General features: G+C 36.5%; 1 protein-coding gene across 1 annotated transcript in view; it reads left to right on the forward strand.

The window, feature by feature from the left end:
• Window positions 1-26,958, forward strand: part of BMP2K (BMP2 inducible kinase) — a 479,609-nt gene extending 452,651 nt beyond the window's left edge. The window contains exons 15-16 of the mRNA XM_053703190.1: window positions 3,552-3,665; window positions 24,429-26,958. Of these exons, the coding sequence (XP_053559165.1) occupies window positions 3,552-3,665; window positions 24,429-25,879 (1,565 nt within the window). The 3' untranslated portion in view covers window positions 25,880-26,958. The remainder of the gene's footprint in view (window positions 1-3,551; window positions 3,666-24,428) is intronic.
• The last annotated feature ends 661 nt before the right edge of the window (window positions 26,959-27,619 follow it).

Raw genomic sequence — 27,619 nt, forward strand, 5'->3', positions numbered from 1 at the left:
CCCTTATGTTTTTTTAGGGTCAGTTTTTTCTTCAGCACATCTTTTCCCCCCTGCTAGTTTTATGGCTCTTATTCTTTTATCTTACCTCACTTAGGGCTAGTTTCCATTGAGGTGGTAAAGTTTGGAAACTGGTTGTAAAAACATTTATCTCTATTAAAGTCTATGGAGAATTTTTATGTTATCAACAGTTTTCAAACTTTACCACTTTAATGGAAACTAGGCCTTACTTGGCTATATATTAGACTAAGGTATGTAGGAGGGGTTTTATAAAGCTGTTGTTTGGGAATCTTTGCCTCCTCCTACTGGTAGAGAAGAGTAATTCCCAATAATAATGGTTGTGGACTCTCACCACCACAAAAGGAATGAATTTATCAGGTAAGCATAAATGATGTTTTTAATCAACTTTCCATTTTACTTCTATTATCAAATTTGCTTTATTTTCTTCTTTCTTCTTTGTTGAAGGGTAAACCTATGGAGGCTCAGGAGCAGCAATGCAATACTGGGAGCTATCTGCAAAATTTGGATGAGCCAATGACAAGAGGCTCCATAAATGTGTAGCCACCCATCACCAGCTAGCTCCAGTAATGCCTTGCTGCTCCTGAACCTACCTATGATTGCTTTTCAACAAAGGATAACACGAGAACAAAGCTAATTTGATTATAGAAGTGAAATGGAAATATTGCCTACTTTTTATAATTGACAGGCATTTCATTTAGACTAAACTGTACCTTTAAATATTATTACTTTTACTTTATGTTTAATATGGTTAATGCTATTTTTATGCTGTATATTTTGTTGTGTGTATGTGTGGGTATATATATGTGTATATATATATATATATATATATATATATATATATATATATAATGCAAACCATGAATGATGGAAAGATTTTGTGGTCGACTTACAAGAAAGACCTTTAAAAATAATTCTATACACTATATATAGTGTTGGATATAGCTCCCCAAGATTATTTAGTAAAATATAAGATCGTTTAGCTAAGGGCTCCTATGTTGTAAAAAACTAAAGATACATTTCTAGAACAACATGTACACATATGAAGATATACTAGGTGTTATTATAAAATCCATTAGGGTATGTCTGGTGCAAGCAGAAACGCATAAAGAATATGGCTCAGCTTAATAAAGGGACTAGGATGTCTCAAGGTTGTGTGTGTATATATATATATATATATATATATATATATATATATATATATATATATATATATATATATAAATATTCACCTGTAATATAGCACGTTAGGGCTTGAAGGCCTAGTTATATAAGAGAAAAACATTTAAGTGAGCCTACCTTTAAAGAAAAAATAAAATGTGCAAGGTTAGCTTAAGTGACAAATAAACATGTTATATACAGAGTAGTTTTCAATACTAAACTTAATAGAGCCATTAACCATCATTTGAAAACAGATGCCTATAACTTTAAGGTTAAGAGAAACCACTGGAGATGAGCCATATTAAAAATTTACCTTATATGCCTACTTGAACAGGTAGCGAGGTGGCAACTATGAGTTTAACTAACTTAACATGATAATCTAAAATATACAATACATAGGAAAGAAAAAACAATATATTGCATTATTAACGTTACACTATATATATGTAGATCAGTTATTGCCCAAAGTTAGATTATGCTTGTTGTTGCTAAGCCATCAGAGAGGGCTGTACGGCAAAATGGTGTCCACCCAAAGTAAGCCTCCAGGGTCCCACTTCAAAATAAATGAATGTACATAATAGGGTCGTTGAGCAGATGGTAGGTCACCCATAGCTGACAGCCAGAAATATCTTGAGAGGAGGGTATAGGTGCTAACTAGGATCTTTATGAATGCTGGAGATATACATGTCTCGGTTAGCACAAAGGCAGGCAGGGATACAATAAGGAAACCGTGCCAGACCTGGGTTGTTGATTCAGTGGTCCGTGGTTTAGGCTGCAAATTCATAACCACTGAATCACTTAGAGATCCCAGAGCAACGGGTAGTGAGAGCACCACCAATCCAGTATACCGCTGGAGCCTGGTCAAAAAAAGATAGTAGGTATAGTAGTTGGGGCATCCTTCTGGTCGAGTTTTCCACACAGTGTTTCGGTGAGTGCAGCATGATGTCTGTCAAGCAGGCAGCGCATCTCTTCGATGAGTAGCATGTAAGTTGCCCTGATTGTTTTGCCGTCTTTCCAGTCTGGATGTACCTTCTTACTTTTATATAGGGCTTTGGCTGCTTGCTACTCAGGCATGATCTCGCTTACTTAAATAGAGAAGAAAACAGTAGAATGGCTTTAACAGGGCCTGAGGGGATATATCAAAAACATCACGCCCTTGTTCCAAGATGGCGCCTGCCAATCTCTGGAAACTAAGCAAGGACAGACCGTGATCTCAAAGTGAGCAAGAAACACCTTGCACGGTTCCAATGATCATAATGATTCTGGGTAGTTGCACTGTCACTGTTCACTTATATCTCCTATTTCTATGAAATTGAGGTAAATTTGCCTCTTGTAGATGAGGAACAGCTCAATCATGCGACCAATCCATAGATAGCTGGCTCCGCCCCCTTCTTTTTCCCTTCTTAGATTCTTGCACCTGGGCCCTGTGGTTTTTAGTTATGCCTCTGCCAACTGTTCCTGTTTGAGAGGGACAGTACCTGATTCTGAGCTTTGTCCCGCTGTCCCACTAAGACAGTCATTTGTCCCTATCTGTAGAATTTCTCCTAGCCCCACCCATGGAACACCCAGACACTCCCACAAACTGCCCCACAACCTAATGACCACCCAGACACACCCACGATGCCGCCCAGACACACCCACAATCCCACATACTAACCACCCATGACCCCACCCCTCCCTACACACCTCCACCCACAAAATGGTGTTGGCTCCCATCAACCTCCTGAGTCCCCGATACCCATCCACAAATGTTGGGAGGTATGCAAATCTGATACAGCGCTATTGAAGTGATATCCGCTGGGCAAGCAGCAGTGTGAGAACTTGCTTCTATTGAAGCACCCCACACCTGTCAACATAAGGGAAAAAAATAGTTTAACACTTAGGTAGCCGGGGGTTATTAGCATGGCAAAAATAAAAGTACGTTTTACATAAAAATATGTTTTTAAAGTTCACACAAATATTGATCACCTTCAGTCATTACTAACGTTTACATTTTAAAAAGAAAAAATGTCTAAATTTAGCATCACTTTTATCTTGTAATGATGAGAAGTTGTGTAATTTTCTACATTTGTGACTGGAACTTCATTTTAATTGTAGTATATAATTATGTATTTTTAGGCTTGTTTTATACTGGAGACTGTATTTAAAAAAAATGTAAATACAATGAAGACTTTACATAATTTTTATTCCCTTTGCATGTGAACATCTGCAGTTTTGTTTGTTTCTTTGATTGCTATTATTATTGTTTTTTTAATAACTTTAATTTACCAGTTGCATATTTACTGGTATGCATGCCGCCATTTTCATTTTTTTCTTTCCTTTTTTTTTTCCCTTTCTTTTCTTTTTTTTGTTCTTTTCTCTTTTGTTTCTTACAGATCGCCTTGAAGAGCGCATGCCTTCCACAGACAGCCACACAGAGCCTCTGTCTAATACACAATATCAAGAGTCAGAAGATGCATTTGGTTTTAGACCCTTCCTTTCTGGTACAGGTGAGTTTTGCATAATTTTTGTTGATTCGTCTGCGTATAATCATTTTATTATGACAGCATTAAATTAACTTTAGTTATTTAATTGTTAATATTTCAAAGGTGGTGCAGCCTATAGGGAATATAAACTTTTGGATTTATTTACATACACTAAATTCAGCCAAGTATTCTTTTTTTTTAAAACATAAAGGGACATTAAACACTAAATAAGTGCCAGATAGAATCATGTATTCAAAGAAAAGATTAGTCTGAGAATAACATGTAGATTTATTTTAAAGTTTCATTAGCTGTTTAAATAGTAACAGAATAAGTGTAAAGTTTTAGTGTCTATAAAACAATGGGAGCTTCCATATTGTAACTTAGGTTACCTTCTCTGCTTTGGCCAATTAGAGATAGTTATAAATAGGTCACTAGATTGTGCAGCCAATGGCTGTGTGTAATGTACCAGTGTTTTGCACTTTAATTTCTAACAGGAACTGAAAAGCTCACAATTTCAGAATGGAATTACAGTAAAAGGGGACAAAATAAATAATAAAAGTTTATTGTAGAGTTTTGTTTTATATATATGTGTGTGTGTGTGTGTATATATATATATATATAATTTTATATTACCATCTCAAAGTGTTTAATGTCCCTTTAAGTATGAAAATAAGAATAAATAAATATTTGTTATACTTTCTATTCACTTTTAGCTCCCAGTAATGGCTATTGTTGTGGTATGATTGTTTTGGAAATTGTATCAGATCCCTATATGAGAAGCCTAATTAAGAAAACTGATATACTTTGGCCATGGATCTTTGTTCCCTCTACATTACTGATATACATTTACAAAATAACCCGACAGAATGCAGTAACCCGTTTTGCTGTAAATTTGGCCTTTTTATAATCTGTAATTTAGTTCCATCCTCCATATGGTTCTCAAGGAAATTTGGCACATGCTCCCAAACAGCTGATTGGTTTGGAATACTATTTGTTAGGGATATAGATGGAAGTGTCCTCGATAATGCAGAGATAAAGATGTGCTTCAAATTTGGTTAAATAATTATTGTTCCTTGTTTGTACACAACATAAAGAAATTAATATTCCACAAACTTTATTTGAAATTGTTGGAATACACTATATGGTCAAAAGTATGTGAACACCTGACCATCACACCTACATGAGCTTAATGGACATCCCATTCCAAAACCATGGGCATTAATATGGATTCGGTCCACCTCTTTTGCAGCTGTAACAGCAGCACCTCTTCTGGAAAGGCTTTCCACAACATTTTGGAGTGTGTTTGTAGGAATTTGTGCCCAATCAGCCAAAAGAGCATGTGTAGAGCATGTTAGTGTTCCAGTTCATCCCAAAGGTGTTCAGTGGGGTTGAGGTCAGGGCTCTGTGCAAGCCCACACAAGATTCTCCACACCAAACTTGTCAAGCCATGTCTTTATGGACCTCGCTTTGTGCACAAGGGCACAGTCATGCTGGAATAAGGACAGGTCTTCCTCAAACTGTTTCCACAAAGTTGGAAGTACCCAATTGTCTAAAATATAATTGTATCCTGTAGCATTAGACCCTTCACTAAAACTAAGAGGCCTTTCCAAAACACTGAAAAACAGCAACAGACCATTATCTCTCCTCCACTAAATTTTATAGTAGGCACTATGCACTCTGGTAGGTAGCTTTCTCCTGGCATGCACCACATCCAGAATCTTCCATCTGACTGCCAGATAGTGAAGCGTGATTTATCTCCAACACGTTTCCACCTCTCCAGAGTCCAGTGGTGGCGTGCTTTATACCACTTCAGCCTATGCTTGGCAGTTTGTGTGCAACTGCTTGGCCATGGAAACACATTTTATGGAGCTTCTGAAGAACAGTTCTTGCACTGATGTTGCTTCCAGAGGTAGAATACTGTAGTGAGTGATGCGATAGATGATATGTGCTTCTGCACTCAACTACCTTGTTCTGTGATTGTCATGGTCTACCACTTCATTGCTAGGTTATTGTTGCTCCTGGACACTTGTACTTCACAATAATAACACTTTGAGTTGACTGGGACAGATCTAGTAAGGCACATATGTCACAAACTGATTTGTGGCATCATATGACAGTGCAATGTTTAAAGTCACTGAACTCTTCAGTACGATCCATTGCATGGCCATGTTTGCCTATGGAGATTTCATGACTATGGGCTTGATATTATGCACCATTAACAATGGGTGTGGCTCAAACACTTGAACCCAGTAATTAGTATTCAAAAAACAATCTGCCAATTGCTCTCAGCTATGTATAAACAATGTGTTCATGTTGTGTGCTGACTTGGTAAGTATGTATAATACTTAATCAATTATGATAACCACAATCGGTGACTACTGTAACAAAATGAATAAAAAAAAAGTCACAATGTATGCAGCACAATACTTTGTAGCAGAAATGTATCACTCACTGACCTTTATTCATTGGTCTCACCTGGAGAAAACAACTGTCTCCAGCTTTTTATTTGTAGAAGCCCCCGTGCCGCACTGACTAACAAGCGAATCACAGATGCCTGCATTGCATAGGCTGATGCCTAGGTGAACAGACAATACTTTTTTGCCACCTGTAGTTGCAGTATGATGCCTGTTCAGCGTTTCATATATTCTGCCATGGTGGACATCTGACGGCAATGAGTGATGACATCACAGTTGGGAAAAAGAAGCCACCAATCCGCTCTATTCGATTATGCAATAATTAAAAAAAATTTAGGTTCCAACGTAGTTAAGGAGACAGAGTGTATCTTTAAAAACGTAACGTTTAATGTTTCCACTAAAAAACAATCGTGCAGAATAGTATCAAAGTAGAGAAGCCAGCCGACTTTCCCCTATACACACCCGTTTGCGGTTGCTCGATAAATTAGCGCTTCACTTGTAATTTACCCCCCCTTATTGTTTAGAAAAAAAAATAACCAAAGAAGGTAAATATTGTTATTATGAGTTAGGCTATTACACATAAACAAATATATTGTGTAGTACAAATATACTCCAAATTAATATGAACTTCTTGATATCTACTGACCTGTAGAAATAACATTTAGATTTTCTGTATTGTTTTCCTGTGAACTCAATATTTCCTAGTGCACAGTTAGAGCTAGATTGCGAGTGGAGCGCAATTTTGAGCATGATATTTGCGCTCCATTTAGTAATACCAGTGCACGTAAATGTCATGTTCGCATTGTCTAAAGGCCTTTCACTCACAAGAGCGCACTTCTATATGCTTCAGTGGGAGCCTCGTTCTAGACACAGCAAACCACCTATTGCAGTGCAGGGGGCAATGTGCGCCACAATAAATAAATAAATATATATGTATATAAATATATATTTATAGTGAAAACACAGCCCCTCATTGACCTCCATGTAAAGGCACTTTCAGTGCAGTTTTCTTCTAACACCTCACATCCCCTCACTTTAACCCCTTATAACTGCTTTGTGCAGTTTTTAATTTTTTTTTTTACCAATGAAGATGCTCATATGTTTATTTAAAGGGACATGAAACCCAAATTTTTTCTTTCATGATTTTGAAAGAGCATGTCATTTTAAACAACTTTCTAATTTACTTCTATTATCTAATTTGCTTTATTTTCTTGATATCCTTTGCTTAAAAGCATATCTAGATAGGCTCAGTAGCTGCTGATTGGTGGCTGCACAAAGATGCCTCATGTGATTGGCTCACCCATGTGTATTGCTATTTCTTCAACAAATGATGTCTAAAGAATGAAGCAAATTACATAATAGAAGTAAATTGGAATGTTGTTTAAAATTGTATTCTCTACCTGAATCGTGAAATAAATATTTTGGGTTTAGTGTCCCTTTAATGATTTTCTACCGTCCTCTTTATTTTAGGGGCAACTTTTTTTCATTAAAGCAGAGATCGGATGTCTGGTTAATGAATTCTAGCGCAAAGTGAAACTGCAAGTTTGCGGTCACATTAACCAGCCACTTGTAATGGCTGTTTTTTTAACGTGCACCCGTAAACAGGCAAATTTGCCCCTTTACCGGGCGAATATTAAGATAGCGCTCCACTCATAACCTAGCCCTTATTGTTTATGCCATTTCACAATAAACTAAACTACGGTCCAAGCCAAGTAATTATGTTGAACACATAAATATTGTAAAGTGCTTATCTCTAGCTAAACAAAACTTATTATCCAAGCATGATGTTTTCTTTGACCTACATCAAAGATTTAAATTTCAAGATATAAACCTTTGAGATGATTTTTTAATTTTCCAGATTTCGTCTATCTTGAAAAATAGCAACATCCAAGCCATAAATCTCCAGCAATGCTGAGCATCTGCTTCTATGACTGTTCTCAAAGAAGTAGCACAAATGTGGGTGAATTGTCTCGGTAATCCTTAGGTCTGACAATGTGTATTGATGGTATCAGTATGTTACCAATTGTAAGGAAAAGCTTAAAAGCTTTTTCTTACCATCCACACCCCTGAAATGACGACGCAGCAGAAGGCATGTAATTACTAGTTGCAAGGCATTTATCAGCTTTAATCGGATGCTGGGCAAAAGAACATCACAACATAATATTTTCTTTGAAGACTGAGATGATCTTACGTGATTAAAGATGTTCCTGTGATTTAGTGTTGAAGGGATAACCCATTGTCCTTGAATTATTAAAAAGATTATTAATAAGAAGAGAAATCTATGTTTTGCATTGGCAGCAGATGTTGACCTGACCTTTTTTTTTTCCATTTATATTTTTGTTAATAATATTTGATTTTGTTTTTATTTTTGTTTAATAACTACGTGCATCAAGCAGGTCAAATGCAAATCAAAATGAGTTTCTTGTTTTTATTTATTTATTTATTATGTATTTATAGTTTTGTAACAGACAAGAAAAGCACCAGATACAGAAAAGTAAATGTAGAATTTACTAGACTTGAGTTCGCCCCAGTCTTGTGTATTAACCCCAAAAAGACAGTGGGATTTTCTGTGTAAGCTTAAAGGGACATAATACTCATATACTAAATCACATGAAAGTGATGCAGCATAACTGTAAAAAGCTGACTTGAAAATATCACCTGAGAATCTCTATGTAAAAAGGGAAGATATTTTATCTCACAATTTCTTCAGCTCACCAGAGTAAGTGCTCTGTGAAGAGTTAGAGGTGCTGTAAAGCTGCAAGTTGAAAGAAAAAACAACAACCCTATAGCCAATCATTGCTTTGCTGTGATCGTAAGGGATTTCACTTAAATATCATAAGATTTCACTGTAAACTTCTTTAAACTGAATAGAAATACACATCCTGGGACTAAAGTTTCTTTACAGTGGGGTGTGAACACTTAGGAAATTTTGAGGTAAAATTATCTTCCTTTTTTATATAGTGATGTTCAGGTAATATTTTCTAATCTGTTTTTTTTACAGCTCTACTGCATTACTTTCAAATGGTTTAACATTTGGGTATCATGTCCCTTTAAGGCTGGATCTTTCCAGGTGATAACACTGGGCACCTTTGAATATATCCATTACGCATCCTTTATTAGATACATGGGCAAAATCCATACAACAGATTAGAAACCAGTAATAATCCTAAACTAGTTCAAATGCTGGGTACAAAGTCATGACTTAGAACTTAAGTGTGAAACAGTGGGCATGACCTTATGAATTTAGTACAATTGCGTACGATTAATTCATTTATTTTTGTGCGATTCAGACAGGGCATACCGTTTCATGATTCTCTGTGTTGAAGAGATTCCTGGGTAGGCATCTGGTGCACTACATAGCAGGAAATAGTGCTGCCCTCTAATGCTCTTGCAAATGGATTACATTCTTGAAAAACTGCTGCCATATAGTGTTCCAAAAATGGGCCGGCTCCTAAGCATATGTCCCTGCTTTTCAACAAAAGATGCCAAGATGATGTATAACAGAGACAATTTCTAAATAAAAAAAAAAGGCAATTCACAAAATTTGCAGAACTTTTTTGTCCTGTTAGTAGCTGTGAAATGTCAGCCTGCTTCTAAGAGCAGTTTCATTAGGGATAATATACTTAAACACTCAGAGTCTTCAAATACATGTGATTCAATGTTTCTGAAGACACTAGGGGACCGATTTATCAACCCCCATTTTTCACCTGTTTCCGTGTGGTCCTTCAGGCTCGCTGGAAACGGGAGTTAAGAAGCAGCGGTCTTAAGACCGCTACTCCTTAACTCGTCCGCCACCTCGGAGGCGGCAGACAGCAATCCGCCCGATCGGGTTGATTGACACCCCCTGCTAGCGGCCGCGAATCTGCAGAGGGCGGCATTGTACAAGCATTTCACTAGAAATACTTGTGCAATGGCATTTATCAATGTGCGGCGGACATGATGCACTACATCAGATCATGTCCGCTCGCACTTTTTATAATTCGGCCCCTTAGCATTTTTGTATAATAATGTCTAATGGATGGCCCTTGGTAGCTGAGAAATGCATTGTACCAGAGGGATAATGTTGTAAATTGTCGCTAGTAAATATCATAATGATTTGCACAATGTGACACATTTTATATGCTCCTTTTATCTGGTGACATTTGGAATTTGGTTTTCTGGGAAGAAGATGAAGATCTCTACTCATTTCTAGAGACCGTCTGTTTTTAGTAGGATTTGTTTCTTTAGAATATGCACCCTTTATCCTATTTCCTTTATACCAGGTCAGGACAGTTTTTATCCATTAGTCAAAAGCTATAAATATTAAAGGAGGGCGGTGTCTTTATTTACTACTGTAATTATGACAATCAATTGCGAAACAATTCATATGGTGTTGCTATCTGCCAAAAAGACAACAAAATATATGTGCACATATTCTTTAAAATGACTTGCTCTGGAGTGTATAATCTATTTACAAATTCACCTCAGGACTAATGAGATGATCCAGAAATGTGATGATTTTCAACAATGGATACCAAAAGAACAAGTACAATTTGAAAATAATTATGTGAATCATAATTTTGATTTTCATGTCCCCTTTGCAGGGATTAAACACTACGGGCCAGATTATGAGTGGAGCGGTATTTAACGCTATCACTTGCACACCAACGGAGCTAGAAGCTTTTTTGCACGCATATTACAAGTTCAAAGTAAATAATTTTTGCTTGCGCGCTAACTCGATGCACGCAGAAAAGTTAAAATATTGCGACCATGTTAACATATTCCCCCATAGAAGACAATGGAGCAAAAAAAGTAGAAAGACCCTACCTGCGCATAAACCTGATCGCATATCCTCAAGTGCGTTAACCCGACGTGAAAATATGAATATTTCACATTCCAATGTTCTTCACATAGAATATGTTCTATTTCATAAATACATATTTCTACATATATCTAATGGTATTTTGGTACAATATATATATATATATATATATATATATATATATATAATATTTTATTATATCTTTTCATGTGATGACACTGAATAACTGACACTTTGCTACAATGAAAAGTAGTGAGTGTACAGCCTGTATAACAGTGTAAATTTGATGTAGCCTCAAAATCACTCAACACACAGCCATTAATGTCTAAACAGTTGGCAACAAAAGTGAGTACACCCCTAAGTGGATATGTCCAAATTTGGCCCGATTAGCCATTTTCCTTCCCCGGTGTCATGTGACTCATGTGTCTCAGGTGTGAATGGGGAGCAGGTGTGTTAAATTTGGTGTTATCGCTCTCACACTCTCTCATACTGGTCACTGGAAGTTCAACATGGCACCTCATGGCAAAGAACTCTCTGAGGATCTGAAAAAAAGAATTGTTGCTCTACATAAAGACGGCCTAAGCTATAAGAAGATTGCCAAGACCCTGAAACTGAGCTGCAGCACAGTGGGCATGACCATACAGCAGTTTGACAGGAAAGGTTCCACTCAGAACAGGCCTCGCCATGGTCAGCGTCATATCCAGAGGTTGTCTTTGGGAAATATAAGTATGAGTTCTGCCAGCATTGCTGCAGAGGTTGAACGGGTGGGGGGGTTAGCCTGTCAGTGCTCAGATCATACGCCGCACACTGCATCAAATTGGTCTGCATGGCTGTCGCTCCAGAAGGAAGCCTCTTCTAAAGATGATGCAAAAGAAAGCCTGCAAACAGTTTGCTGAAGACAAGCAGACTAAGGACATGGATTACTGAAACCATGTCCTGTGGTCCGATGAGACCAAGATACATTTATTTGGTTCAGATGGTGTCAAGTGTGTGGCGGCAACCAGATGAGGAGTACAAAGACAAGTGTGTCTTGCCTACAGTCAAGCATGGCGGTGGGAGTGTCATGGTCTGGGCCTGCATGAGTGCTGCCGGCACTGGGAGCTACAGTTTATTGAGGGAACCATGAATGCCAACATGTACTGTGACATACTAAAGCAGAGAATAATCCCCTCGCTTCAGAGACTGGGCCGCAGGGCAGTATTTCAACATAACAACCCCAAACACACCTCCAAGATGACCACTGCCTTACTAAAGGAGCTGAGGGTAAAGCTACCCATTTGATCCCTATAATTGTTTTGTTGTACCCCCCCTTTGTTTATAGCGCTGCGGAATCTGTTGGCGCTCTACAAATAACCGATAATAATAATAAAAGGTGATGGACTGGCCAAGCATGTCTCCAGACCTAAACCCTATTGAGCATCTGTGGGGCATCCTCAAATGGAAGGTGGGGGAGCGCAAGGTCTCTAACATCCACCAGCTCTGTGATGTTGTCATGGAGGAGTGGAAGAGGACTCCAGTGGCAACCTATGAAGCTCTGGTGAACACAATGCCCAAAAGTGTTAAGGCAGTGCTGGAATACAATGGTGGCCACAAAAAATATTGACCTTTGGGCCCAATTTGGACATTTCCACTTAGGGGTGTATTCACTTTTGTTGCCAACAGTTTAGACATTAATGGCTGTGTGTTGAGTTATTTTGAGGGGACAGCAAATTTACATACATACATACATACATACACACACATACCGGCCACTTTATTAGGAACACCTGTTCAATGCTTGGTAACACAAATTGCTAATCAGCCAATCACATGGCAGCATCTTAATGCATTTAGGTATCTAGATGTGGTGAAGACGACTTGCTGAAATTCAAACCAAGTATCAGAATGGGGAAGGGGATTTAAGTGACTCTGAACTTGGCATGTTTGTTGGTGCCAGACAGGCTGTCTGAGTATTTCAAAAACTGTTGATCTACTTGGATTTTTACACACAACCTTCTCTAGGGTTTACAGAGAATGGTCAGGAAAAGAGAAAATATTCAGTGAGAAGCAGTTGTGTGGACAAAAATGCCTTGTTGCTGTCAGAGGTGTATAGGCAGACTTGTTTGAGATGATAGAAAGGCAACAACCAAGGTATGCAGAATACCATCTCTGAACGCACAACACATCGAACCTTGAAGCAGATGGACTACAGTAGCAGAAGACCACATTGTGTGCCTCTCCTGTCAACTAAGAAACAGAAAACTGAGGCTACAATTTGCACAGGCTCACCATGATTGGACAATAAAAGATTGGAAAAACTATGCCTGGTCTAATGAGTCTCTATTTCAGCTGCAACATTCAAATGGTAGGGTCAGAATTTGGTGTAAACAACATGAAAACACGGATCCATTATGGCTTGTATGAAGAGTTCAGGCTAGTGGTGGTGGTGTAATGGTGTGGGGGATATTTTCTTGGCACACTTTGGGCCCCTTAGTACCAATTGAGCATCATTTAAACGCCACAGCTTACCTGAGTATTGTTGCTGACCATGTCCATCCCTTTATGACTATAGTGTACCCATCTTCTGATGGCTACTTCCAGCAGGATAATGCACCATGATACAAAGCTCAAATTATATCAAACTGGTTTCTTGAACATGACAATGAGTTCACTGTACCCCAATGGCCTCCACAGTCACCAGATCTCATTCCAATAGAGCACCTTTGCGATGTGGTAGAATGGGAGATTTGCATCATGGATGTGCAGCTGACAAATTTGCAGCTGCACTGCGGCAAAAGGGGGTCGAACCTGGTACTAGCATGGTGTACCTAATAAAGTGGCCAGTGAGAGTATATATATATATATATATATATATATATATATATATATATATATATATATATATATATATATATATATATATATATACTGTACTATTAATAAATTATTTTTTGTTCTCAGTGATTGTACTGGTCAGAGATTGATTCCAATTGTTTAATTTAGCTACACTTTTGAGCTATTTTTTATAAAAAAAGAGCGCTTGATTCCCTATCTTTACAGGGCCTTAAGAAATTTATGATGGTCCTTGTTCTCCTCTTGTAGTTTGTTGAAGAATAATTTTTTATAGGGTCTGCACCACATTAAAATTATAATCTAGCATAACATTATTGTTTTCTAAAGTTTGATAAAATTATTTTTGGAAAAAGACACATTTATAGTAGCCATTTGTCCTGTACCCTTTTTGTTTTTTTATAAATAACAATACCTAGTATACTGGGTGTATACCCCTCACTAGGTCTAACTTTCAGGATTAGGCCGCTGTGTCATAAATTCTATGTTTCTCTGATCTGTCCAAATCTAAGAGGGCAATATGGCGTTCACTCTGTCTGATGAAACTTGGGAAGCATAACTTTCTGCTACATTCTCTATGAGTAACACTGTGGAGAGCAAGAATGGTGAAGGAGAGACTATCAATATTTTTGGGGCCTTTAAAAACTATAAACAACTGGTAATGAAACAGATTAGATTGAGAGCTGAATCATCTAGTCTGGAAAATTACATTCAGAATGAAATAATACCAAGGGGCTTGAGATTGAAGGTAGATCCTGGAACCAACTTACGCAGTGATGAGGGTGGTGAGGCATTCTTAGAGGACTGGAATACCAGCCTGTCAGAATGCTCAATAATTTTGATGAAAAAAATGGTCAAGAGAAATAAAGAAAGACTTGAGAAAACGAAACTAGAGGTAGATGAGGCCCTTGTCATTGTTAATAATTTTGAGCAAAATTCAAATTTTGAAAAGGAACAGATTGCAAGATTGCAGTCTGAGATTAAGTTAAGAAAAGGTAGAAAACTGGTTAGGGACCAGGAAGACTATAAGAAAAAACAGGTTTACAGTTATAGACATATACGTGGTTCATGTGATTCTGGGACTGACTGTTCAGATGCAGAATCTGACAATAGGATGTCAAAAAACGAGATGCGCCCTGGCCCATCCACCCCACAAAAAGGAGGAGGGGGGGCCGGAAGAGATGGAATAGGGACAGGTACAAAAACTGGAGGAAGACGATATCCTTACCGCCAGTCCAGGGACAGAGAATTCAGCAGGAGTTCGGAGAGGCAGCAGAATTACAGACCAAGGGGTCGGAGGGGCAGAAGACCCTACTAGACGCACCCCCTTCATCTGATAACCTGCAGGTGATTAACCTGTCCTCTTTTCGCCTCAACAATTGCCATCTCAGTGTGCTAAAGCGTGGCTTGTCATTTTGTCCATCTAATGGATTTGACAAGTTTACTTTTCTAAAAGATCTTCACAGATTTGCTAGAAAAGTAGTTCTTTCTCAAATGTTTAAAAATAGATCTAAGAATATAATTGAGGATCTGAGCTTGACCACTGAGGATAGGCTGGCGCTACAGGACCTTAATGAATTATATCAGGAATCGACCTCTGACGAAGATTCTTTTCTAGCGTCAGAGATAGATTTACCTTTTAAATTATCTTCTCATTTTAAGAAAAGATCCACTTATATGCCGCAACTTTCTTTCTCTCCTGCAGTTAACTTATTTGTTAAACTGGTTGAAAGGGAGATACAGGAACTGCCACTGAGTGGCATTGTTGATGACAACTTGACCAAGAAAGAACGAAAAGCTCTGAAAGAGTTAAAAACGTCCCCCAACGTTGTGTACAAATCAGCGGATAAGGGGGGCAATGTCGTTCTATAGGATGAAACTATGTATTGCAAGGAGGTAATGAGACAATTGTCAGATAAAGATCAATATCTGAAACTTGACTTCAACCCTCTGCCTACCTTGCAATCAAAACTTTTCACAATTTTGAACGATGCCAGAAATGATGGGACAATTACTAATACAGAATTTGGTTATTTGATGGTAGACAATCCAGTTATGCCTATATTTTACTGTATACCTAAGATTCATAAGAACATTAAGAATCCGCCTGGACGTCCCATCATTTCTGGCATCGGGAGTCTGGTTGAACATGTAGGTCACTTTATTGATCATGCTCTGCGTCCTTTTTTGGTGACTTTACCGTCATTTGTTCTTGACACAACTGACTTTTTGAAAAAAATCAATGGGATGCCAGTTGACAAAGAATCACATTTAGTGACAATGGACGTTGAGGGACTTTATTCCAGTATCCCACATGATACTGGTATAAAAGCCTGTGAAAGTTTCCTGTCAAGCAGAGGTACAAAATTTTCCAAACATACTGAGCTCATTGTTGACCTTCTAATATTCATTCTCAATAACAATGTTTTCATGTTTAATAACAGAATTTACCTAACAAGATAGGTTTCTTGAACGTGGCTATTCACGGCGTAAGATTAAAAAAGCTATGATTCACGCAAGAAAAATTGATAGAGATGATCTCCTGTTCAAGAGGACTAAACAAACAAAGTCAGTAATACGATTAACCACGACTTATAATTGTCATTGGCAAACCATTAAGTCAGTTCTTAATAAGCATTGGCCAATCCTTTTAAGTGATGGCAACATTGCTGAAGAAGTTGGGACTTATCCCAGCATTACAGCAAAAAATCTCAAAGATAACCTGGTCTCGAGCCAATTTAAACCCACAGAAAAAGAAGGAAATTGGCTTAAGAAACACATCCCTAATGGCAACTTTCCTTGTGGAAAGTGCGTGACATGTGATTTTATGAAAAGGACCAAGACATTTTCTGGCAATAGTAAAAAATCTTTTCAGATTAATTACTTCTTCAATTGCAATACGGAGGGGGTTGTGTATCTCCTGGAATGTTCTTGCCCGGCGTTTTACGTGGGCAAAACGAAACGTATCTTTAAAGATCGTATAAAGGAACATAGGGACGATATAAAAGGTAAAATACAATCTAGCAGCATTGCAAGACATTATCAAGCTGTACATAACAGCAACCCAGGTTGTCTACGCTTTACAGGTATAGACAAAGGTATTGTGCATGGAAGAGGGGGGGACAATGATAAATGTCTGCTCCAAAAAGAGTGTAAGTGGATATTTACTTTGAACACTCTTTCGCCAGTTGGTCTTAATAAAAAGTTGGATATGGCTAGTTTCATCTAAAAAAGCCCCTTTCTATTATAATATTCATGTATATTATAGTATTTGGATGTTATGAATATGAATAGCTTTCTAACATCATTACTTGCTCCCTGAGTTTCTAATTTTAGTTTCAATTTTAATTAAAGATGACTTATTTCATTCTTTTGCTTATCTTTTGTTTTTCATTTTTTATTTTTTTAAAATTTTTTTATTTGCAACTGTGAACGTCATTAACTAATTTGACTTATTATGTCTCATCAACTTTTTTGCTAGTTACTTCCTTCTTCTTTAGAATTAGTTAGGTTTGGTATGTATGTTACACATTGTTTAGCATCAAGATTAAGGTACATAATTGGTTAAAACTGGGAGGAGTCTTTGTGGATATATTCCCTCCCAGCAGGGCTAAGATCCATCCGCCCTGAGGAAGCCCCGCCTATCATTTGGCATTGTGGGTGAAACGATCAGGATCGTAGGCATTGGATCACAGACGCACATGTGACCAACCAGGAAGTAAGCACACAGTCCTACCATGCTGCAGTCTCAGCGTGCAGCATTCAACTGGCTCAGCAAACTGTTTCATGGGACTCAATTACAAGGCAGTATTTCAGGAGGCAACCGGTAACAAACAACGGACCTCAATTGTGGACACCTCCAGAATCAGATAAGTGCATGCTTATGGTTTAACACAGGAATATAGCTGCTTTCACTTGACTGGACTGACTCCCACTGCTCATTTGGCTTGTTTGCTGCTTTCACACAACATCTTCAGCAATAAGAAGTACTATGCTTTACTAACACGCATGCAACTTTGGCAGCACTTATCCCATTTTGCTAAAGTCTGGCTGAAGACAATACCGCTATATGTGGAAAATCATCCTAATGTGATTTGGTTGTTTTCTTCAGCAATACACTCTTGTGAGAATTTGATCTCAATATATGCAGGCATCTCTATGTAAACTGCTGTGTCTCTATGTAACTGCTGTACTGAGGCAATTCATTATGGAGGATGTATTACTATGTTCCACTATCTATCTTATTGCCAATAACCATTGCAATAGTTATTCTTCATACTTGCATGTAACTCACTATCTATCTTATTGCTAATAACCATTGCAATAGTTATTCTTCATACTTGCATGTAACTCACTATCTATCTTATTGCTAATAACCATTGCAATAGCTATTCTTCATACTTGTATGTAATTCTTTGTAATTGTTGCTATACTGCCATTATTGTTGTTCCTGAAATCTTTACAAAGCACCTATCACTACTTAGATCCCTAAAAATTTACCTGTCCGGTAATTATCCCTTGTATTGACTTGGGTACCGTGTACAGCTTGGGTGTAGCAGTGTACTAGGTGTCTTTGGATTGTATTTTTGCCAATATTATGATTATGATGTGCACATCTTCAGGGTTTTAATTGGCCACATGTACTATATTGTTTGTTCAACATACTTTACTTTGTGTTGCTAACATATACCCGAGGCCAGCACACAACTGGCCTATTGCTATGTTTAGACAGTTAGGATTTACTTCTTTCTGTACTATTAATAAATTATTTTTTGTTCTCAGTGATTGTACTGGTCAGAGATTCATTCCAATTGTTTAATTTAGCTACACTTTTGAGCTATTTTTTATAAAAAAAAGAGTGCTTGATTCCCTATCTATACAGGGCCTTAAGAAATTTATGATGGTCCTTGTTCTCCTCTTGTAGTTTGTTGAAGAATAAATATATATTTGTAAATACATATAACATATTCTGCTATGTGCATAACATTGGAATGTGAAATATATACAGTAAATACACAGTTTATCACTTTATTAAATATGAGCATAAATATGCTTTTCCATGTTTTCATCTACTTGACTGCAAAGGGCTTCAATGTACTTATATGCCTATATATGTATTTATATGTGTATATATGTCTGTAAATACATATATACACATGTAAATACATCTGTACACACAGATACATATAATGTACATCTTTAGACATGTATATGTATGTATCACTATGTTAAAGCACTATGCATCCTTTTGTTTTTTTCTAACACTTGATACCTCATATATTTGAACCCTTATAACTTTTTTGTGCAATTATGGGTGTAACTGTACTTGATGTGTTTTGTGACACTCTTTTGTTTTGTGAGAGCTATGAGGTCACGCTAACCCAACGCGAGTTAACTTCAATTGCGCTCAATCGATCACGTTTACTTTCAACTTGTAATATGAGCGCTACATCTGACGCGCGCAAACAACCACAAACTCAATATCGTTCGCACGTAACTGTTAGTGCTCCACTGGTAATCTGGCCCATAATGTGCAAGCAACAGTGCAAAAAATGAAACTGTGTAATAATCAAATGGTCTAACATATTAGTGCATTTTTCTTTTTGCACTTTTATGTCCCTTCAAAAGACTATTAAATACAGTACAATTGCATAGTCAACGACTGCATAATAAAAAGACAATGTAATACCATTTAATTAAATGAACAGTAGATTTATTTCTGACAAATTACAAAGTTTACTTTCATTTTCGGCTCCCCTGTATGATGTGACAGTAATTAGACTCATATATGTACACTATTGTGCAAGTTTTATTCAGGGGTGAAACCACCCTTTTACCTTCAAAACAGCATTAATTCTTCTAGGTAAAAAGGATTGATTTTCCAGTCTTGTCAACTGAAAGAGCACATGGCAGGCTTCACAAGCCTAACCTTACCACATATATGTTTCTATTTTGTATTTTATCTTCTCTGCTGGGGCCAAACACTGAGATTTTGTTAACCCAATGACAGTAGGAAGCCCTATCTTCCCCAAATTGTGGTGGGTGGATTTTGACTAAATAAAAACAATAAACAAGGTGTTAATCTGTTCTAATAATGTTCAGATTGTGCTGACATGTTAATTTACTGTTCAACTGCAGAAAAATGGTTTAATTGTAAGGTGTTTGATTTTATTATTTTTATATGGAAAGGGTCTACAGATCAGAACAGAAGTAAACTTAAATGTCAAAAGACATCAGTTTTATTTCTGATTCGAATAAAACATCTTTTTCATTTACTTAAATACATTTGAATATTTGAAAAACAAGTATTAGGATTTGAAAGACAAAAAGGTAGAAAGCCCAAATATTAGATCTGTACCTCAGGGAAATCTAAGCTAAGCAGTCTTGTAATCCTCATTTTAATATTTACATTCAATCAAACGTGCATGCTGTGCTTAAGCTAACAACTGCTAAACCTTATTGTAATAAAGAAAATACCAGAATCAGAGAGGTAGAGTCACCTGATGCGTTAGAACGCACGGGTCAGCATTTTTCTGCAAATTGGAAAGTAAAATCATATGTATTTGTGATTAGGGAAAAAGCAATACATAGCTCATGACAAATACACATTTATTCAAATATTTAATGCATTTTAATTATTAAAGGGATATGAAACCCACATTTTTTCTTTCATGATTCAGATAGAGCATTCAATTTTAAAGGGACACTGAACCCAATTTTTTTCTTTTGTGATTCAGATAGAGCATGCAATTTTAAGCAACTTTATAATTTACTCCTATTATCAATTTTAATTCGTTCTCTTGCTATCTTTATTTGAAGAAAAAAAAAAGGCCATCTAAGCTTTTTTGGGGTTAAAACTCTGGACAGCACTTTTTGATTGGTGGATGATTTTTTTCCACCAATCAGCAAGGACAACCCAGGTTGTTCACCAAAAATGGGCCGGCATCTAAACTTAGATTCTTGCATTTCAAATAAAGATACCAAGAGAATAAAGAACATTTGATAATAGGAGTAAATTGGAAAGTTGCTTAAAATTTCATGCTCTTTCTGAATCACAAAAGAAAAAAATTGGGTTCAGTGTCCCTTTAAGTAATTTTCTAATTTACTTTGATTATTAAATTTTGTTCATCTCATGGTATCTTTTGTTGAAAAAAAGCCCAGGAGCATGCTCGAGTCTGGAGCACTATATGGCAGCAGTTTTCCAAGACGTTATATTGTAATTTCTTTAACTAAGAATTACAATGGGAATGAAGCAAATGTTACAATAGAAGAAAATTCTGTCTGAATCATAAAAGAACATTGTTTGTTTCCTATCCCTTTAAGACAATGGGGCCGAATTATCAAGCTCCGAATGGCCCTTGTTCCCGGAAACAGCAGTTATGAAGACCGCTGCTCCATAACTGGTCCGCCTGCTCTTCAATCCGCCCAAACCTATACGATCGGGTTCATTTTACACCCCCTGCTAGCGGCCGATTGGCCGCAAATCTACAGAGGGTAGCATTACACAAGCAGTTCTGGTGAACTGCTTGTGTAATTATAAATGCCGACAGTGTATGCTGTCGTCATTCAGCGATGTCTGTCGGACACGATACGCTACAGCGTGTCATGTCAGACAGACATTGGTAAATCTACCCTAATGTGTCAATTAAGTGGTTACGTACTGCCCCGACTTTGCTGGGTTACTACATAAAGGTAAAGTGACATTTTTAAATGTACTGATTTATAGTGGGTAAGGTTTACACTGTGGAAAATTATCAGAAAATATATAAATCTATTAATAAATAACAGTTTCAGTAGATTGAGACATATACAGTATATATATATATATATATATATATATATATATATATATATATATATATATATATATATTTTATTTATCTCTCTATACAGGTATACCCCGCTCATACAGCGGGTTAGGGACCGGAGCCCCGCTGTAAAGTGAAAACCGCCTTAAAGTGAAACAAGGCAGTTTTAGCTTTCTTTTCACTTGCCAGTGTGTTTAAAAACTTAAAAACATGTTTAAACTAACATATATTAGAGGTGCAATATTACTATGTTTAGTTTAACACTAGCACAGCACAGTATTCAATAAATACTGTACCTGTAAAATAGTGACAATTACTGTAGTAAAATTTGCCAGATTATAACACTGAGACACAGATTGCACTGTAATGCTGTAAACAAAGTGAACTGCACATAACAAAATGGTGCCAGTCACTTTTCTCGCAATCTCACGAAGATTACAGCACTGTTTCAAATTTTTGGAGGTTGAACTTCAGCTCCACAAAGCGCTGTATTAGCGAAGCGCTGTAAAGTGAAGCGCTGTAAAGTGAGGTATACCTGTATATATTTTATTTAGCTCTATATATAATATATATTTTATTTATTTTATTTTTTTATTTATCTCTATATATATTTTATTTTTTTATTTATCTCTCTCTCTCTCTCTCTCTCTCTCTCTCTCTCTCTCTCTCTCTGGTATAAATAAATGAATAATCAACAAGTGCATAATAAAAAAGATAATGCAATAGCACTTACACTCAATTTCACATGAGCAGTAGATTTTTCTGACCAATTTAAAAATTGAGTTCAATTTGCCGGCCCCTGTATCATGTGACAGCCAATCAGCCAATCACAGACTCATATACGTATAGACTGTGAACTTTTGCACAGTAGGAGCAGGTACCTCACTTGGTGTGCATATAAAAAGACTGTGCACGGTTTGATAATGGAAGTTTATTGGAAAGTCTCTTAAAACTGTTGCTCTATCTGAATCATATAAGTTTAATTTCGACATCATTCTCCCTTTTAAAGAATTATTATTATATTTTGCTAAACACAAATTTGTTGGTCCTTTATACAATTAATAGGATGTTTGCGTTTTTGAGGTATCATCTATATGTAGAGTCCATTTATCCTACCTGCAGATCTATTTATCATTTACAATTACCAAATAAAAACAGATTATTATTTTTAATTTTGTATTTAATATTTTACAAATTGTATTTAGTGTGTTCTGATATTTTCAGGCAAATAGTATTTAAAAAAAAAAAAAAAAAATCTATTAAAGAAAGTAAATTTATCACTTTTAAATCAAGTTTCACATTTAGGCCAAGGGGTCGATTTTTCAAGCTCCGATTGGCCGCAAATCTGCAGGGGGCGGCATTGCACCAGCAGTTCACAGGAACTGCTGGTGCAGTGATAAATGTCAGCATTTATCGATGTGTGGTGGACATGATGCGCTACATTGTCCGCTCGCACATTAATATACCCCCAAGTGTGGTCAGGCTCTAGGTTCAACATCAGGCCTTAAAGGGATATGAAATCCAAACTTTTTTTCTTTTATGATTCAGATAGAGCATCCAAATTTAAGCAACTTTCTAATTTACTCCTATTATTAATTTACCTTTGTTCTCTTGGTATCTTTATTTGAAAAGGAGTGTAAGCTTAGGATCTGGCCCATTTTTGGTTCAGACCATTGGTAGCACTTTCTGATTGGTGGCTGTCACAGGGATCACATGACCACATAATTTTATTGAGTATCACTGGACTGAACCTGATACCAGCATGCATTGCAGCATGTCAGTAGCTATGCTCCATTTTTAGTATACAATCACTGTGATCGTATATACAGTAACAGTCATATTTGCCTCACAACCAGTCATCCAGCAACAGCATGACATACACCCCGATCCCAGTGTGTATCTCATGCAATAGAGGCACCCATTGGAGAAAACAAATTAATAAATCACTAATATTTAAGAGTTGTTTTGTGAATTAAAAATAAACACTATTAAGGACATTCTAAAAATATAAAATACTTCCTGTTTGTAGCAAACAGGAACCTAAAAATTAGTTAAAGGGACAGTCAACACCAGAAGTTTTGTTGTTAAAAAAAAAGATAATCCCTTTATTACCCATTCCTCAATTTTGCATAACCAACACTGTTATAGAAATACACTTTTTACCTCTGTGATTACCTTGTATCTAAGCCTCTGCAAACTGCCCCCTTGTTTTGACAGACTTGCATTTTAGCCAATCAGTGCTCACTCCAGGGTAATTTCACATGCATGAGCTCAATGTTATCTATATGAAACACATGAACTAATGCCCTCTAGTGGTCAAAATGCATTCAGATTAGAGGCAGTCTTCAAGTCTTTAAGAAATTAGCATATGAACCTCCCAGGTTTAGCTTTCAACTAAGAATACCAAGAGAACAAAGCAAAATTGTGATTAAAGTAAATTGGAAAGTTGTTTAAAATTACATTCCCTATTTAAATCATGAAAGTTTTTTTTTGGACTTGACTGTCTCTTTAATACAAAATAGTGGATAAGTATATAGACATTAATACTTGGAAATTTATGAACATACTAGGAATTCAGAAAATAATTAAATACATGTATATTGAAGTATATGGATGTTCCTCTGAGTTTACATCACATTTGTTTATGTGAAAATCCTGATGAGTGGCTGAAGTGAACTATTATTAGAAAATACTTACATAGCTACAATCTCCATGGATTGGACATAATAAAATGTTTCTTCTATCCAAATAATCTATTTGTCTATGAGAATGTCTAAGGCACTTACTAGTCTTTCAGGTGTACTTGAGGACTGTAGTCTACAAGGCAATTGTAGACAAATTTGTTTTAAAGGCAATGTGAATTCAACAACATTGTTGTGTATTATATTTTTTCTATGTGTAAACACTTTCTAAAAATTGTTTATTTTCATTACAGGCTCCTTTGGAAATATAGATGAAATATTAACCTCAAGTGGAGACAGTAATTCTAAAGTTTCAAACAAAGATCAGAGAAGGAGTCATTCTTCAAAAGATCTGAAGGTGGTTCAGAAAACACAGGAAAATCTGTATTCCAAAAAGTCTGTAACAAAAGAAGGTGCAGAATCAGAAAGTGATTTTGAGTCAGATCCTCCCTCACCTAAAAGTAGTGAAGATGAGGATCCCGAAGATGAAGAAACTTTGCAGAGTGGACAAGGAGCATTCAATGATGACAATGATACAGAACCTGAAATTATAGGACAAAGACCCCTTTTAATGGATTCTGATGAAGACCAAGATGAAGAGGAAGAAAAGCATAGTTCAGATTCAGAGCATGACCACACTAAGATAAAAAATCCTAATATGACACCTAAAAACATTAGTGTTCTAACAACTAAAAGTAACAAGAAAGAGGTGGAAACCACTATATTTGACAATGAAACTGCCAAACAAAATAATGTAATAGAAGGAAATTCTAGCCAACAGCTGGATGTTTTTGGAGCTGTGCCATTTTTCACTGTCCCTGCCAATAAGTCTGCAGAAAATAATGAACTTATTGCTTCTAAAACAAGTCATTTGCTAAGGCATGAAATAGATTTGGATGAAACAGATGTTTTCTCAAAAGCCCCATTCAGTAAGAAAGTAGACCAACCTGATTGCCTTTTCACTCCTCCTAGAACTCCAGAGTTTGTAGATATTTTTGGATGTCCACCATTCCAACCTCTTCCAACATCGGAAGAAAATTCTTGTGACAGAGAGGATCTTTTTGGGTCAGTGCCATTTGAAGACATAGCGGGAAATCAAACACAACAGAAGGTGAAGCAACAACGGAACCTTCAAAAACTTTCTTCTCGTCAAAGGCGCACAAAACAGGAGCCATCAAACAACAATGGAAAGCGTCACCATGGAACACAACCAACCACAACAAAAAAAACAGCTAAGCCAAATTACCGAACTCCTGAACGAGTCCGCAGACACAAAAAAGGAGGACGTCGTGATTCCCAGAGCAGCAATGAGTTTCTTACTAGCTCTGATTCAAAGGAGAATATTAGTATTTCAAGTATTTCTCTAGCTGATGGAAAAGATCGGAACAATCTTTTGCAAGCAGATGACAACATGGTGGACCCCTTTGGAGCTAAGCCTTTTCATCCACAGGAGCCAAGACAAACTCAACACCAGGGTCTTTTAGACACCCGTGGAGATCATCATGCAATTGCTGCTGGAAGGTCAAGACAGAGTGCACTACATGGGACATTTCAAAGCAGTGATAATATAAATATGGATGACTTTGGTGCAGTGCCTTTCACAGAATTAGTGTTACACAGTGTGACACAGCAACCGATCCAGCAACCACAACAGCAGCCATTAGAGTTAGACCCATTTGGTGCAGCTCCTTTTCCTTCAAAATAGTAGATGTTTTTATTTTATTTTTAATTTTTTTAATTTTATAATATTTTCTAATGATATTTTTAAAGAAATTCTAAACTTCTTGTAAAACAAAAAATGGTATAATTTGAACAAGGGGCATATTTTTGATATTCTGGTGCTTTATCAAAATGCCCAGAAATTATTTGTTTTCAACAATCATATTAAATTTTGTAGTTTCCCTTTTAAATAAATCTTTTAAAGTAAAGAAAAAAAAAGATATATATACATATATATATAAAAAAAATCCGAATTATATGAAAATAGCTTTAATATATCTCTATCAAGAAAGCACATTCCGTTTTAGTTTATTGCACTTATATTTAATCACTTTTGTTATTAGGCCAAATAAACTATTTTATTTGGTTTACTGAATTGATTATACCTAGCTTGTATACTGTAAAATATTCTCCCTTTAATGGGGAATTAAACACAAAATACATTTTATAAGCATTGTACTGAAGTTATTCTCTGCTTCCTGCTAGTCATGGGTGCCGCCATATTGAAATCTAGCTTTCACTACATTCCAGTGTGTTTGCACATGTGCAGCAACTCTTCTTCAGATATCTGCATTGTAGAATAGAATCCAAAATGGCAGCACCCATAATTAGAGGGGTGTGCATATTTTTTTTTTTTTTAGTGTTTCACGTCCCTTTAATGTGTTCTAAATGATAACTTTTACCTACTGGAGTGTATTGAATTGCTTACAAACAGCTCTTTTATTTTGTTATTTGAAATGGTTGCGGTTGCCGATTAAAAAACCAGCACTATACGAAAAATATGAATACTGCAGTATTCTGTATAGAAAAGTTATGTAAACAGGAGATGACAGTTTCACTCATCCTCCCAGTTTTCAGGGGGGGGTGAGCGAGGTACTAAAATATGAATTTTCAATTGACATTTGTTTATAAAGAAAGATATAAGATAACAAGGCTTTTGTGTATAAAGAGAAAGTTAAGTAGATCTGCTCTTAATGCAAGTTCAGCTCATTTCAATGGGCTGTAGTTTTGATGAACAGAACCAGTTATTTAATGTACAAAAATAAACCCAAGTGACCAATTTCACATACATTTAATACTTTGAAGCTGGAATAACAATTTATTGGAAACACATTAAGAGGAAACCAATTTTATAGTACAGTATCCCTTTAAGAATAATCAAAAGTGTCATATTGCACTCAACTAATCAATATCTTTAAGGGTCTGATTACTGGGCCCAGATATGGGAATATACAGAGCACAGTAACAAGATTTACTGGAAATAGTTTATAGTTCAGGACCAGAGGTAAAATAGCAAGCCTCATACACTGATAAGATACGCAAGTTCCTATGATAGTGTAATGTAAGTGCTGAAGCTAGTAAGCAGGCAAAAGCACAAGCAAAGGTGATATAAGGACCAGGAACAAGCCAGCAGGTAACATCAAATAAAAAATCTGATCCATGAAAGGAATCAGAGGAAAGGCATATACTAGTCTGAACCTCTAACCGATTACCATTGCATTGAATGCAAGGGATCTAGCATCTTTATTTCTGAAATAATTGTTTTTTTTTTTCTTGACTCTATGAAATCTATTTCTGGACTTTTCTATCTCCTATATATTTTATTTTAATTTAAAGAACTATGTCATAAGTGCTTTTACACAAAGGAATAATCTGCTTCCAAAATGAAGACTTGGAAAGTGAATAGAAGAGTATTGCCTGGAAGGATACAAGAAACATCTCTTAA

The sequence above is a fragment of the Bombina bombina genome, chromosome 2 (genome assembly GCF_027579735.1).
Source record: "Bombina bombina isolate aBomBom1 chromosome 2, aBomBom1.pri, whole genome shotgun sequence".
In the NCBI taxonomy this organism is placed as follows: domain Eukaryota; kingdom Metazoa; phylum Chordata; class Amphibia; order Anura; family Bombinatoridae; genus Bombina; species Bombina bombina.